Below are 15,461 nucleotides of genomic sequence, written 5' to 3'. Positions count from 1 at the left end.
TACGAGTAATGTGACCCGCGCGTAGAACTCTCTGTGGGTAGGTAAGTTGCTCCCTTGAAGAAGCAACCTTTTTTTTTTTTGCTGCTTGGTGTAGTTTGCTAACCGCGCACAGCGACGCATACCTTTTTTCTGCAACTATTTCTATCAAAACGCGGAGGCATCAGCCACGAACAATCAAACATTTACATTACTGATTGCAATAAAGCACCTGGGGAATTTCATTTCACGGGAGTACTGAGAAGTTATCCCGTGTCGCCCACGATTGTTAAGCGGTCTGTCCCGTAAAAAAAACCTGCCGTCACCGCAATAAATGGCCGGGCTTGTGCGACGCCAGGTCAACTCATGCTTTTCACCGGGCCGGAATCCGAACGATGCGTTTTGGGACAGCGTCCTGTATCCCTAATCAGAACGCCGACGCAGGAAGCTCGCCACCCTTTTCTCCTCCTTCCGGGAACTTGCCGGGGCGCTCCGAGAAGCTGCCTCCCCCCCTTTGTCGGGCGGCGTGGCGCCAGGGTTTCCAGTTTCACGAGTGTCGTCCGGGCGCTGAACAGCGCGAAGCTTCATGTCGCGGCGCTCGAACCGCGGCAGCCTCCTCCCCGGGTTTGCGCCCGCGGCCGTGGCGCGGCGCCAGTGTCCGGGCGAGAGCGAGCGCGCGCGTTCGCAGCGATCCGCAAGCTGGTGCCGCCGCGATCCGTGCCGACGAGTGCGGCGGTGTGGTGGCGTTGGCGGCCCGGGGACGAGGAGCAGACGGCGATATGAGAGCGGCCGCAGTGTAGTAGGGCTAGGACGACGATGCGTTTGCGGCCGGTGGGAAGCTCGACGCCTGCAGCAGCGGCGAGGATGATGCGACCCCGCGTCTCCCGCAGACCAGTGCAGCACCGAATGGCGCCTCCGCTCCGACCAGCATCGCACTGTTGCGGCCGCCGCTGAGCGAGCCGGCCAGCGCTGAGGCTGACAGCAGCGGACTATGCCCGCTCCGAGGAGAGCGCCCATCCGAGGAGACGCCTCCCGCGCCAGTTACTGTTGTTGTTCCGGTGGCGTAGTGGTGCGATGGCGGCGGCTCGCCCGCGGCGGGCCGCCCCGCTTTCGTCGTCGCCTTCGACGCGGCACGTAGTCGTCGTCTGGCCCTGACTCGTGAGACGACGTCGGCGCCACGATGCCCGTTCGCAGGGGGCACGTTGCCCCCCACAACACCTTCATCGATTCCATCATCCGCAAGTTCGACGGCATGAGTAAGTGCCAGCGCTGCACCTCTTTCCTGCTCTGAGAGACGCTTTCGCCTTGAAGCCCCGCCGCGGTATAAACACAGGCAGCCCTCTTCCGCGGCCACTGCGCTAATTGCGCCCCGTCCTCCGCACGGCGCTGACATGACGCGGTAGCTGCGTCGTCCTCAGCCGCGCCGTGCCGACCAGTTGCTCCGACGCTAGTCTCCCGCAGCCGCTTCCGTGTGCTGACACTTTTCACTTGCACCCTGCGTGAACTTGCGAGTTATTTTTCTAACCCGGAGAAGAGGGCCCCGGTGCCAGCGCTTCTTGTTTTAGGTGTCAGCCGCCGGCTCCAGCGGGCTCTGTTCACGGAGCCGAAGGTTGATTCGGTTGCTTGTTTTTGACTTCGCACAAAGGAGGAGGTAGGTGCGAATGCAGAACGTGTTTCTCCTTGCTCAGGCTTCTGTAAAGCAAGCTTCGAGAGCCGCGTACGACGTGATATCGACCAAGTAGTTGCTGGGTTAAATGTGGTTGGTTGTCTCGGTGGGTGCACAACAACGTAGATGCTTCGCTGTCTAAAGAGCACCTCACTGGTGCGGTTGCCTTGCGTGGGAAACATACACGACGTGAAACAAATACTTTCAGCTCCGATTTATGAAAGTTACAAGTGGCTTATTAAACGAGACTTCGGTAATCGCTTGCTTTCTTTATAAGTAAGAAAGGCCAAATGGGTTTCTTTTTGTTACAGCATGCGTCGTTATATAGCCGGGTATTGTAACTTCAGAATAGTTCGTGTAGCGTGTCGCTGTAATTCGCAGTATCTGTGTGCCTCGAGGAGTGGTGATTATGTCACTTAAAGCGGCTGTAAGGGTCCGTGGAAGCGGAGACTGTGGAAACGCCACGGCGTCCACTTCCAAGCGGCGGCTTGCTGGCTGGATGAAGGTGCTTCTGAGAAGTACATGAAGTAATACAACTCTTTGCAAAAAGCACCCAACTCCGTGCTCCGGTACACGTGAGCAGATTAGTGCCACTGCCTTTAATAAAAACAAACGCTAAATTTTAAACAGTAGTGATTAAAATGGCAACGTCTCCTTAAAGTTTTGTCTTCTCTGGGTGAGAAAATGTAATTTTGTCGCGGTTGAAAGGTGGCAGAATGGTCGCCTAGCTTTGCCAGTTGGCTCTGTCAGGTGCATGCCGGGCTTCGGTTTCTGTAGCATGTTGTTAGTGCGCGTTGCGGCTGAGTATGGAACGAAAAAGCAGGAAGCGTGCGCAAAACCTTCAAGCGCTTTCTTGTCAAACTGTAAAATGCCGCAAATGTAACAGATCACGCTGGCGTGCTCGTTCTTTGTGATGTGGTCGTCCCACTGTTCTCTCGACCTACGCTAATCTTACTAGTGTTCATAGAATTTCCATTAAGCCGATTGTGCAATTTATTAAGAATTACGTGCCACACACTTAAGGTAACGGAACAACCTGGTTAAGTATAAAAAAATGGCTCGCTTCGATAATGTCCGACCTCAAATGAACGAAACAGAAACGGTCTGTTTCCAGAGGCTTCAACAACCACCACCTTCATCACTCATCGCTGCACGGTAACGAAATGGCTGGTGACACCGTTGAACGCCTCTCAAAGCGTTGTCATTCATGAAATGAGCCGAGGTAACCTGTTCGCTGTCAAGCGATCGCGAGCCGCTGCACTTAATAAGTGCAGCATAAGGACGTTCTCGCTCTTTGCCAGGAATGGGAAATGCCTCCTTTCAATCTGCCACCGCTGGCGAGACGGCCGGCCGCTGATAATCGCCGACGATGACATCAACAGGAGACGTCGCGTTTCTGCAGCACCCCGCGGATTTCTAGTCTAACTGTTGGGCTCGACGCGCCATCGAGCTGTGAATTGTTTGGGTGGGGCCCCCTCAGCTGGCCTAAGACCTGCGAGATGGAGACATATTGCGCGAAGAATCGAATCGATTATACACCGGCGGTACCACCACCGTGCGAAGAAGCTGGCCGCCGAGCCTTCTCCCTCTCATTGTTCTTCTCTCTTTCTTCGCTGCATTTTTTTTTCGTCCTCCGTTTTATTTCTCAAATTTGGGGCCTCTGCCGCTGTGCCATCGATTTGTTCGGGGACCCGTGTTTCGTCTGTCACGTGCCACTCGCGCGACCTGGGAGATCGTCTGCTCGGAACGCGAAGGGAGACATTTCCGAGAAGACGGCGCGCGTTGGCGCGGACAGAATCTTTGTGCGTACGCGTCTGTGTGCTGAACCAAATGCAGCGCGAATCGCGTCGCAGAAGCTGGAGCCTTTGTTCTGCGCTGAGAAATTACTCCTCACCGCCCGAAGCTGCCACAGAAACGTCGTTGCAACGTTAAAAAAATATTAAAAGGAAACCGCCTACGCCGTTGTTAACTCAGCCCACTCTCATAGCAGTCTGCCGATTTTATCGTGCGATCGTGTTTACGAAGAAGTTCGCGTAAATGTCAGCTCTCGCGCTACAGTCACGATCCGATCGCATTCCTTTTGCCCATTAAGCGCCTTGATTAGTGTCTTCATCCTTTGACTAAGACTTGGTCCTGGCTGCCCCTGCTGACGAGTCGGTTGTCGGTGTCCTGACCAACGACCACTGTCTCGCTGTTCAAATTGCCATAGCTCGCTGATATTGGTCAAGAGGCACTCAGGCTGCCCGTGGTATCAGCATGCTGACGCGAGTGCTATTTTGACGGAATCTCTCGATACCGGTTTTTTTTAGGCGAGTCAGTTTTTTGCTTGTTACGCGTCCACTATGTCTTTTCCAGATTGAAAACGTATTTGAGACGAGTATTTTGCTGGTGCTAAACATAAAACGATTCTCAATGTACAGAGCCGATTAAAGTTGACGCGATGTACCCACTGCCGGCGATGACGTGGTCCTCACTAATTGCAGCCTCTTAAACGCGAAATTATTTAACATCTATATTTTACCGGTACTTAACTATGGGGCATAAACGTGGAGGCTGACGATAATTGTTCAACTTAAATTGAGGACAACGCAGCGAGATATAGAAATGAAAATTATAGGTGTAACGTTAAGAGACAGGAAGAGGGCAGAGTTGGTCAGGGAAGAAACAACAGTTAACGGCATTCTAGCCGAAATCTAGAAGAAATAAACATGAAAAGGGCATGCAACGCGAAGGCAAGATAACCGCTGGTCCTTAAGGGTAACAGACTGGACTTCAAGAGAAGGAAAGAGTAGGAGTGGGCGGCAGACAGCTAGGTGGGCCGATGAGATTAAGAAGTTTGCAGGGATAAGATGACCGCGGCTTGCACAGGACAAGGCTAATTCGAAATACATGGGAGGGGCCCTTGTCCAGCAGTGGGCGTAGTCAGGCTACTGATGAAGCGCGATTTCCACTAGATTTTTATGACCGGAAGTCTTCTTGTTACAAATTTCTCCACTTTCCTTGTCATTTTCTTTCACGTCAGTACAATGAATGTCATTGTTGCCATTTAAAGTGCTTCCGTTTAGTATGTCCAACGGGTTGTGGAAATAACCAAATAACCTTTGAGGCACAGTGGGTGTGCTTGTTATTGTGAAAGACTTTCGGGACGGCTGTCACTTTTATTCTGGGTTAGATGATATATGGCACTACGAGGCGTAGCACATGGTACCATCCTCAAGATCATTGCTGTGTGCCACCTGCGGCTTCCGTCCCTGTACATGCAAATCGCCTGAAAGATAGTTTGGAGTGTCGGGCGCAGGGCGCTTCGAGTACTGTAGTGGAGGCGAGTGCAGAAGCATTCACAGACGTGGACACTTGTATCCTTAGGAACTGCAAGCGTTATAGTTTGCTTTGCGCATCTATAGTTTGAGGGAACGAATTGAATAGATAGTTTTTCGTTTTTTCCAATACATGGTCATTATGTTGTCCGAAAAGAGCTACCATCGCTGATAAAAACTCCGTGGTGTAACTAAGGCTTTCATATGTTTCGTCGCCGCAGTTCCGCAGTGAACGGCGACATCAGGTGCGCAGCGAATGCTCGCCTTTCTCTGCGAGCTTCTATTCGTCTGCTGCTTCTATTTCAGTCGCATCTCTTTTCTTCAGTACGTAGTCAGGCAGGAATGCTGCGCTAAACGCTGCAATCGGATACGGAGTTACACCACGTAGGCCTAAAATGTTTAAAACTTGGCAAACACAGTCGGAGCAGACGACTTCTGTATTGAATGGGAGAGGGACTTGCGGCATTGCATGATATAGCGATCATATGCTTGGAATTACGAATTGAAAACAAAATGGCAAGAAAGAGAGGAGGAAGACAGACTGGAAAGCGATGGTCACCAGGGTAGGCAAGTCCGCTGCGGAACAAGGGCCTCGCCCAACGAGCTTCAATCACCGCCGTCTCCCGCCGGCCGCAACTGATCGCTGATTGCTTTTTAAGTACGCGGCCGTTGGTAGTAGCAGGAAAGTAGGAAGCAGGCTGTGCATACGAGGGTCCGCATCGGTATTTGCTGGTGCAGTTAAAGCAATAAACCTAGTGGCACATGAACTTAGTTTCGAAGTTTGAAGTTTTATTTTCCCCTTTCGAAACAGAAAGTGAGAGTCGAGACAAAAGACCATTTGGCCTGACGAGGTCCCAGCACCCATAACAGTGGCAGCGGTACACAACACGCGTAAAAATATGATGAAGCAATGAGAACATTTACGCAAACGCTAGTGAAAACGCACTGCATTGGAAAAAAAAAAACGGCAGCGCAACCCACGAACGCGGAAAATGTATTGCAGTGGTGACAACATTTAGACAAAAGCAAATGAACAAGCGCTGCATTGGAAACACAGAAAAAACAAATATTGAATAATCAACTGGAGATCAGAGTAGAAACTTGAAATATTACGAAGAAGGAAAAGTGACAGTAAATAATAATGACAAATATGCGCCAAAGGATAACAAAATGTTAAGAAAGGGCCATGGTAAATGAGGATCAATGTCTATAAAATACTTGATTTTTTCTTAAAGCGATTCATAGATGGGCTAAGTTCATTTTCAAAACTAAACGCATTCGGAGTCCCTGGGACCTGATACTTCGAACTGTCTTTAGCGTATTTGGTTCGGGTTCTTGGAACTGGCCTCCTCATTTTGCAGAAGGTTTTTTTAATTGTAGGGGTATCTTTGGTATCTTTGGGGGTGTTATATAATAGGCTTTCTTTTTCTATATATACTACAGTAATGGAAAGTTGTATGTCTGCTAAATCTTTAGCAGACCATGTTTTCTGAAGAGTGCATGCCCAGAAATTATGGACAAGCGCATTTTTCAAAGCAAAATTGTTGATGATCGCATTTTTTTTCTTTATAGCAAGATTTCATTATATAACAATCAATAAGTCTGCAGATCTTCCCTCGGCAGGCTTCCATTTTTTTTGCTATAACGCTCTTGCTATCGTCAAAAAGGTTCTCATTGATATTTTTTTTGCGTGCGATGGACAAACATTAAAAGAAATACTTTGCTACACATCGGAATAATGGATTCTTACCTTCAATATTTCTGCAGCTGTAAACCTTATAATATTTCGTAGTTGCCTCACAATTAAAATTGATGTCCAAGAATCCTGAACTTGGGTTAACATTAAAAGCGAACATTGTTCAAATGTGAATAAGTACACAAAACGCCGGCTGACAGCATGATTGTAAGTATCTGAAATCGATAAAAGGTAAAAGATATGGAGAAATTAACGAGGAAAGGAAATGGTAACTTTACTGGGCTTGGGCCACTGAAGTGGAACGATCAGTTTCCAGGGCATGCAAATGCACACATTCGAGATCAGTACAAGATTACGTACACATTAGATGCTAGCGCGTATGAGCGAGCTGAAAATAGAAGGGCATTCGCTGAGGGCCGCTACCTGTCTCTTCTCGCTCGCTTGAACCAGACATTGCCCATCTCAAACTGGCACACAAATAGCAGCGCAAAAAGGTAACGCTTTGAGATTATAGATTTATTGCACCCACATCGCTGTGTTCTGTGATCCGGTGACACTGCTCGACGAAATCTGCCTGTCGTCTGCCTATACCCGTCCAAAACGGTTCGCAAAGTTTGTCGTGAATTACCAACTCAGCGAAGCGGACGGAGGTACTGACATGCTGTTTTTTTGTGTTTTGTTTTTATTTTACTGCGCACTGCGACGGCGGACAGGGACGCGAAGAAGCCCGCTCGAAGACCGCGAGCCCCACGCCGTCGTGAGGTTTCGGATGCGGGCGGCGCCTGCTCGTGATGTTCACGGAGTCTTGTTTGCTCGTCGCCGCTGCGCGTTACTTGTACGGCGTTATGTGTGCGGGTTGCAGGCGGCGGAGGAGGGAGTTGGGGCCCGCATAGGAAGCGGACACTCGCTACGCCCAATTGACGATGGAGAAACAGCGGGGTTTGGGTATCACGCAGAGCCCAGGTCCCAGAGACACGCACCGCGAGTTGGAGAAAAGGGCCACACTTTGGGAGAAGAAGCCCTACAAATGAGGGGAAAAAAGAAGGGAATGCGATACGCGTCCCATATGACAGCGAATCTTCAGAAAGTGAACGCATGAGCTTCATGCTGTTGGCTTGCTCGTCATAATTGCTCCCTGCTCCAGAACAGGAAGAAGAAAGCTTTATCTTATTTTACAGGCACTATGAGAGACCCTCTGTGCAGGTACTTTGTTCCGTAGTATTTAGCCTTGGTGTAGTATAAGCGCTTTTTACATGTTTCACTAAAACTAGCTTGTCTGCTAAAGTTTTGGATAGAGTCAACCACGTGGGTCCGAAAGCAGGGAGAGATTTTCTGTTTCTGATTATGAAAATTACTCTTTTTTATTATGGGAAGTCTAATAAATTATGTGGGAACGAGGGTGGCTTAGTAAAAAATTAACAGTGATAGCGGCTTGGCTGAGCGAGGAACCACACCCTTGTATTTTTTTCATTTCATTTTATTACCCTAAAGGCCCCCGGTGGGGGGGTGGGGGGAATTACTTACGGCGAGGGGGGAGGCGTCATCACAACATCATTAAGGCATTACATTGTGTCATTATACGTTAACAAATAAACAGTCTAAAAAGAAAGTGCAGTAGGTGCGGTGTACTACCTCGATGGAAAGATACGCGAACAACCCGGCGCCAACACGCTCCGCTGTTTCAATTTCTATTCGCCATGCTTTTACTTCGGTGATAGCAAAAAGACCCTAGACTCGTCCATGATACATTCTAACACGACTCTAAGGTATTTTTCGTACCACCCAGGTAAGAGCGCGATGAAAATAAATTCCAACAGCGGAGCGTGTTGGCGCCGGGTTGTTCGCGTTTCTTTCCATCGAGGTAGTACATTTACAGATGTACATACACAAGAGGATATGCATAAGATTTTTTGGGGTAAAACTAGGCGAAAAAGAAAACAAACAGACAACAATAAAGCAAAGGAGGTAAAACAGTTCACACTCGGGTCAGTAATTCTGCCTAATCACTTAGATGCGTTACCAAACTGTCTCCAAAATTTTCGTTGCTCGTGATGCAGACAATGTCTTCGGGAAGGCCATTCCATTCATTAGTGGTGTTTGAGTGGCGCGCGCGTGTAAAGTTCTCGTTTATGATTGTCGTAGTAGTGATCCGGAAAATCATTGTGGTGCGTTGCGGTGCCCGTAGATGTATGCATTAAGGAGAAGTAGGAAAAGGAAGTTCTGACGAACGGAACGGCGTGGTAGCTTCTTCATCCGCCCGGATGAGGAAGCTACCACGCCGTGAGGGGGAGATGGAACGAATGAAACAGGTGAGAGAAGAAAAGGAAGACGTTTTATTTTGAACGGAGGCCAGGTGAACTGAACAGGAGAAAGGAGGTAGCGAATTTTGGAGAAACCACACTTTGTCATTTCACGAGAGGTGTATTGGATATGCGGCCCCTCGTGTAGTGCGCAAAGTGGCGTGGATGTCGGTGCGCTACAAAGAAAAAAAGTGTATTATACGTGTATATTTCTATGTCAGTAAAACCTCGTTCTCACCCTGCGCTGGCTTCCGATGACCTTGTAGGTTCTGTTCTCCTCTTGCATAAACCGCCGTGGTGGCTCATTGGAAATGGGGCATTCGGCAGCCCAGCAAAACATCGAGATCAAATTCCGCTAGCGGCGGCCGCTTCTCTATGGAGGAGAAAGGTAAAAAGACAGCCGTATGCTGCGCGATCTGAGTGGGCGTTTAAAGAACCCCAGGCGGAAGTAATGATTCCAGTATCCCCCATACGGCGATTCTTTCGCTTTTCGTTCTTCCACCTCTTCCTCATTTCTTTCTCCCACGACGCCGTTCAGGTACCATCTTGAGTGCGACAGTTAGTCCACCTTTCGTGTCCTGGTAACCTCCTTCGTTTTCATCGTCCCTTGGGATTACGTGGCGCTAGTTTACGCTTGAAAACTCGCTGCATAATAAAAAATTTATTGTTTAGCGTAACGAATGGGTTTTAAGTCAAAAAGAGAAATGAAAATTCAGTCAACAAAAGCAGCCAGACTTGTTTCTTTTCCCTGAGAGCGCTACCTCGCTCTACCGCCGACGAAAGACGCGATGGACAAGATGGGAACAACATCTTTGCTTAACAAATTGAAGCTGATGACTGCTATAGAAGAAGCAAGCGGAAGAACAATGCCGGAACATGACAATATTCAGTATGAAATCTTTAAAACTTTGAAAGAGAAGCAGTTGATACCATTTTAGGTGTGATGAATGAGGTCTGGCAAAGAGGGGAAATTTCCCAAGAGTAGAAACACCCGATCGTCGCCCCGACACCAAAGGCTGGAAGACCTCCCGCCAGCATACAATCATTGCGGCCAATATCATTAACTCCTACAATTTGTAAAATTTGTGAGAAGAGGGTAGCGCTTATCATGGTGGCTTTAAAATGAGCAAAGATACCATTCGCGACAAATTGGGCTCAGGTCAAACCTCGGCAAGGAAATAGGACTGGCCACACTGGCTGAAGACGTCATGCATGTGTCGCCTTCTAGCCACCTTGTACGCACGGTGGTGGCTACTGACGTAGCGAAAAAGTACGGCAATGTGTCACGTGCAAACATCCTTGAGAGCTTGGAAGATTTGAGTCTTTCCTTGCAGATTACGGAAGTTGGGCACAACCTGCCAGGAAATTTTCTATTCGGCTTAATGGAAAACAAACCGGTAATTACGCTTCAAATAGTGGAGTGCCACAAGGCTCAGTATTAGCAACCTTACTATTTAATATAGCTTTCATACCACTGGCTTGGGAATTAGGAGAAATACCACATATACTGCTCATAATTTACGCAGTTGATGTTACGATATTCTCAGCTCATAAACATACTGAGGCGCAGAAACTTCATTTACACGGAGTCTTAAACACACTGAAGGAGTACGTCGGCGAAGCTGTGGCCACAAAAGTCTAGCTGCATTCACGTGGCTAGCAATAACGGAATAAAGAAATTTCAGGTACAAGGTTCACGCTCAAGATTCGTAACCACACATTACACGATGTGGACGAGCTGAGGGTCCTTGGGCTAGACACGCATAACTCAAAGGAACACAATGGCTGCAGAGGACAAAGAAAGCATCAGCGGCTACGTTGAACTTGATCAAGCACGTCTCATCTAGGGGTGGAGGGGCCAGGATCGAGATGACCAGACGTCTTGTACGTTCAGTACTTCAACCCAGGGTACTATAGCAGGTTCAGTTCCACCGAGTGGCAAGACACCAATAGGCGGCGCTAGAGACAACAAATAGGAATCCGATGCACACTGTCACGGCCTTGCCAAAACTCACGCCCATCCCGATTTTTGAGGAATATGCACAGCTGAACACACTTATTGAAGTTGTTGAGCACTGAGAGAGAGGCAACTAGATATCTCAAGAGTAAGTACCTAACGCCCGTTGCAGCTGTACGCAGTGAGGTGACAGCGCAGCCACCGAAAAGGATAGACCCCCTCCGTAGGCATAGGCTACAGTAACTACAAACAAGACGACCAAACCCCATCGTAAAGCAAAGCCGACAACTGGAACAGTGGTTATTTATTTATTTTATTTTACAGGTACTGCCAGCCTTATTATCAGGCCTTAGGCAGGAGTGGACAACACAAATCAACAAATTCGAAAACATCAAAATCAGCAAACAAGATACAGGACACTGAATAATAAATCAGAACAAAAACAAAAACACAAGATACTATTTACAACATGGATGTCATTTTTTTTGGAGGGGGGGGGGGGGGCGGGGAGGAGGCGCATGTCACTCAGGATATAGATCCGGGTACGTGCAAAGCTTTACGGACGCACTGGTGATAGAAATGTGCTGAACAACGGCGACTACTAGTTCTACACATTCCGAGGTAGCCACACAGCGGGAATTCGTCTCGCACCATCCGGACCCGCTTATCGTGGAGCTCTATGCTGTCCGTGATGGGTTGGAGTGTATAAATAACATTGCGTCTATAATAGAAGCCCATATCTACGCGGACTCTTTAGCGGTTATTAAACAAATCAGAAGCTTGAAGAAGGCACTAACCATCACTGAGGAGACGCGTGCTCTGAATAAGAGAATAATGAAACGCATCCAGATACGTCGGGCACAAGAAGATGCCCAGAATGTTGATCAGAGGAGAACAGACGCTCTTAATAATAATAATAATAATAATAATAATAATAATAATAATAATAATAATAATAATAATAATAATAATAATAATAATAATAATAATAATAATAATAATAATAATAATAATAATAATATTAATAATAATATTAATAATAATAATAATAATAATAATAATAATAATAATAATAATAATAATAATAATAATAATAATAATAATAATAATCGACACTGGAGGCCGGCAGTAAAACCTTTCAAAAACGACAGCTTGAGAGAGCCGCAGGCCCCCATGCACTTGGCAACAATACAGCGGCAATGCTTATAAGCAAAAAAAAAAGATACAATACGCAGCACAGCTCACAGTACGCCCTGAAAAATAAATTCCCTTTTTCTAGACAGGATGTAACATAAAATTGTATTACATATTACATAAATTAATAGATAGAACATAGAATAGAACATACAACCTGATGGATAGAACATAAAATTATCGTGATTTAAGGTATGAAACAATGACAAGTAAAATTCTATGCGGTTATAACCTTGTAAGGCAAGAAAAGGCAGGCATAATTACAGTTCACTTGTCAGGGGGAAATAGCATGGATGCAATACAATAACCAACCTTTAGGTAAACATGCTCACTTTGAATGAAGAAAATGATTCAATCGAAAATAATATAGGTGTTGAAACAAACTCAAGTATTAAGAAACAGAAAAAAGAAGTGTAATTGCGGATTGTCAGCGACAATCAGGCATGATCATTTGGACATGCAGCATTTTCTGATTTCTTTAAATGTATATATTTCTAAATGTATATTTTCTCTTTTCAGTTTATTTAATAACCTCGGCAACTGATTTTGCAGTGTTTGTTGACCATATGTTGTGCGGTATGTTTTTGTATTCCAGTATTGACTGTAACGGGTGACGCGACTTGGGGTGTTGTTTTGTAGGTTTAACTGTTTTAAGGACGTACCACCATTCTTTACTTCCTGTTTATAAAGCTTACTCAGTCGGTAGTCATACATTGTCATAATAGGCATCACATTGTATTTTAAAAATAGCTCATGGGTGTGAAAACGACTATGTACATTTTCTACTGTACGAAGAAACGTTATCTGCCGTATATGGAGCTTTTGTACGTTTTCCTTTGTTGTAGACGCCCAGACTGACAGTAGTTTAACCTTGAGGATAACAGGGTGTTATAAATGGCCAGCATAACCTTTCGGGGCTGAATACAGCGGTTTCGATATATGAGGCCTATAACCTGAGAGAGTTTTGCTGATAGATGGTTGATATAATAATCCCACGATAAAGTTTCATGAAAAACAACTCCTAAAGTTTTAAAAGTAGAAGCAATTTCAATCGGAATAGAATGTAAGGCTATATTTCTGCTTAATGTTATATTTCTCCCCTTAGACCTGAACAAAATGCATTTAGTTTTGGGCACATTGACTGTCAGGCAGTTTTTCTGAGCCCATTCCTCAAAAGCAAGCAGTGTAGATTGTGCGGAATCAAATAATTCTTCACTATCTTTTTCCTGTGAAAAAAAAAAAGCTCGTGTCGTTGGCATATATAATAAGTTTTGCAGTGGGGGAAATGTTTGTAATATCATTTATGTACATGTTGAACAAGAATAGGCCAAAAATACTGCCCTGCAGTACACCACTACGCATCTATAGTTGTTCAGAGACCAACTCAGCTATTTTAATAATAATAATTGGTTTTTTGGGGGAAAGGAAATGGCGCAGTATCTCTCTCATATATCGTTGGACACCTGAACCGCGCCGTATGGGAAGGGATAAGGGAGGGAGTGAAAGAAGAAAGCTATTTTAACTATTTGTTTTCGATGTTCGAAGTAAGATTGTATTAAACGTATGACTTTGCCACGAAAACCATACCGCTGACATTTTAGAATTAATATTTCATGATTTATAACACCCGCCGCGGTGGCTCAGTGGATAGGGCGCTCGACTACTGATCCGGAGTTCCCGGGTTCGAATCCGACCGCGGTGGCGGCGTTTTTATGGAGGAAAAACGCTAAGGCGCCCGTGTGCTGTTCGATGTCAGCGCACGCTAAAGATCCCCAGGCGGTCGAAATTATTCCGGAGCCCTCCACTACGGCACCCCTTTCTTCCTTTCTTCTTTCACGCCCCCCTTTGTCCATTCCCTTATGGCGCGGTTCAGGTGTCCAACGATATATGAGACAGATACTGAGCCATTTCCTTTCCCTCAAAAACCAATTATTATTATTATTATGATTTATGAGGTTGAACGGCTTGGAAAAGTCTAGAAATATTCCAAGTATATAAAATTACCTTTCTCGAAATGTATTAAAATATGTTCCTTTGTTGTCAGAAGAGCAAATTCCGTACTTAGACCTCGCCGAAAGCCACACTAAGCGTTAGTTATTAACTTATGTTTTTCTTCAAATGTGCTAAAGCGGCTCAATATCACTCTCTCGAAAGCTTTACATAAAATAGGTAAGATAGAGATAGGCCGATAATTGTTCATGTCATTCTTGTCGCCCTTTTGATGAACAACAGTTACCCGTGCAAGCTGCATTTTGCGGGGAAAGACACATTGACTAAGACCAAGGTTGAAAATATGTCTTATAACTGTGGCAAGGCGATCAGCAACATATTTAAGAGGTTTCATTTTAAAACCATCGACACCTCTGGCATTACTTTTGTTTAGGCTCGTTACAACCCTACTGAAAAATGTATATAGGTTTGAATGGGTCATCAAATAGGATTATGGCACATTTGGTTTGGCTTTATAGGATGGACGTCCCAAAGTGGCTCAGTCTATGAGGGACGCCGTAGTGGAGGGCTCCGGATGATTTCGGCCACCTGGGGCTCTTAACGAGGACTAACAACGCACAGTACACGGACCTTTCACATTTTTCCTCCATCGAAGTGCTACCGTAGCGGGCGGGTTCGAACCCACGACTTGCATGCACTGTGTGATGTAAGTGCACGGTAATTAACCACGGGTAATCGAAGTTATACGGAGCCCTCCACTGAGGAGTCTCTCAAAGGCTGAATCGCTTTGGAAGCTTCATCCTGTAATGTTAAACGAAATGTTCCAGAATCCTAATTGTCGACCTATTCAACCCGTACACATTTTTCAATAGGGAACTGTAAACACTTGAGCCTCGCTTTCTGGGTGCAGAAAAATTGTCTCTCTATTCCATCGAAGGTTTTCCGGATTGTTGTGTTGTAGATTGTTGTAGGCACCAAGCCCCAAATACGAATGCCTACCCGCGACTAGCTCCGCTTTTGATCTCCGCTTCGCTCTTCCCATCTTGTCGTCCGCTATGAGGAGAAGTACCCGTGCCCTAATTCCCCCGTGAACGTACCCCTCCCCTCATAACCTCTTAGACGGATAAGGGCCGGGTGGCACGTACACCCCGTCGGTGACTCACAGGAAGATGCAGTGCCCAGCACATGTCCCATATGCTCCGCGACGGCCCCTGGGGTGGATCCTCGCCACCGTTTGTGGACGTGCCCAGGAACGCGGGACTGGAGAACGTTAATGGATGCTGGACTTACGGCTACGAAGGAGGAACATTTTTCCTTGTGGCTAGCCGGCAACACTAAGTGCAGGAGCCTGCTCAGGTTTCTGGAAGAAAACAGCCTCCACGACCTACTTTAGCTTATCGACGGC

The 15,461-nt window shown here is 46.5% G+C and overlaps 1 protein-coding gene across 1 annotated transcript in view; it reads left to right on the top strand.

The window, feature by feature from the left end:
• The first annotated feature begins 1,015 nt into the window (after positions 1–1,015).
• The window catches only part of sei (potassium voltage-gated channel seizure), a 245,892-nt gene continuing 231,446 nt past the window's right edge, over positions 1,016–15,461 (top strand). The window contains 1 exon segment of the mRNA XM_077659340.1: positions 1,016–1,232. Within this exon segment, the coding sequence (XP_077515466.1) occupies positions 1,157–1,232 (76 nt within the window). The 5' untranslated portion in view covers positions 1,016–1,156.

Source organism: Amblyomma americanum, chromosome 3, assembly GCF_052857255.1.
Source record: "Amblyomma americanum isolate KBUSLIRL-KWMA chromosome 3, ASM5285725v1, whole genome shotgun sequence".
Lineage (NCBI taxonomy): Eukaryota > Metazoa > Arthropoda > Arachnida > Ixodida > Ixodidae > Amblyomma > Amblyomma americanum.
This window is presented reverse-complemented; position numbering and strand designations above follow the sequence as displayed.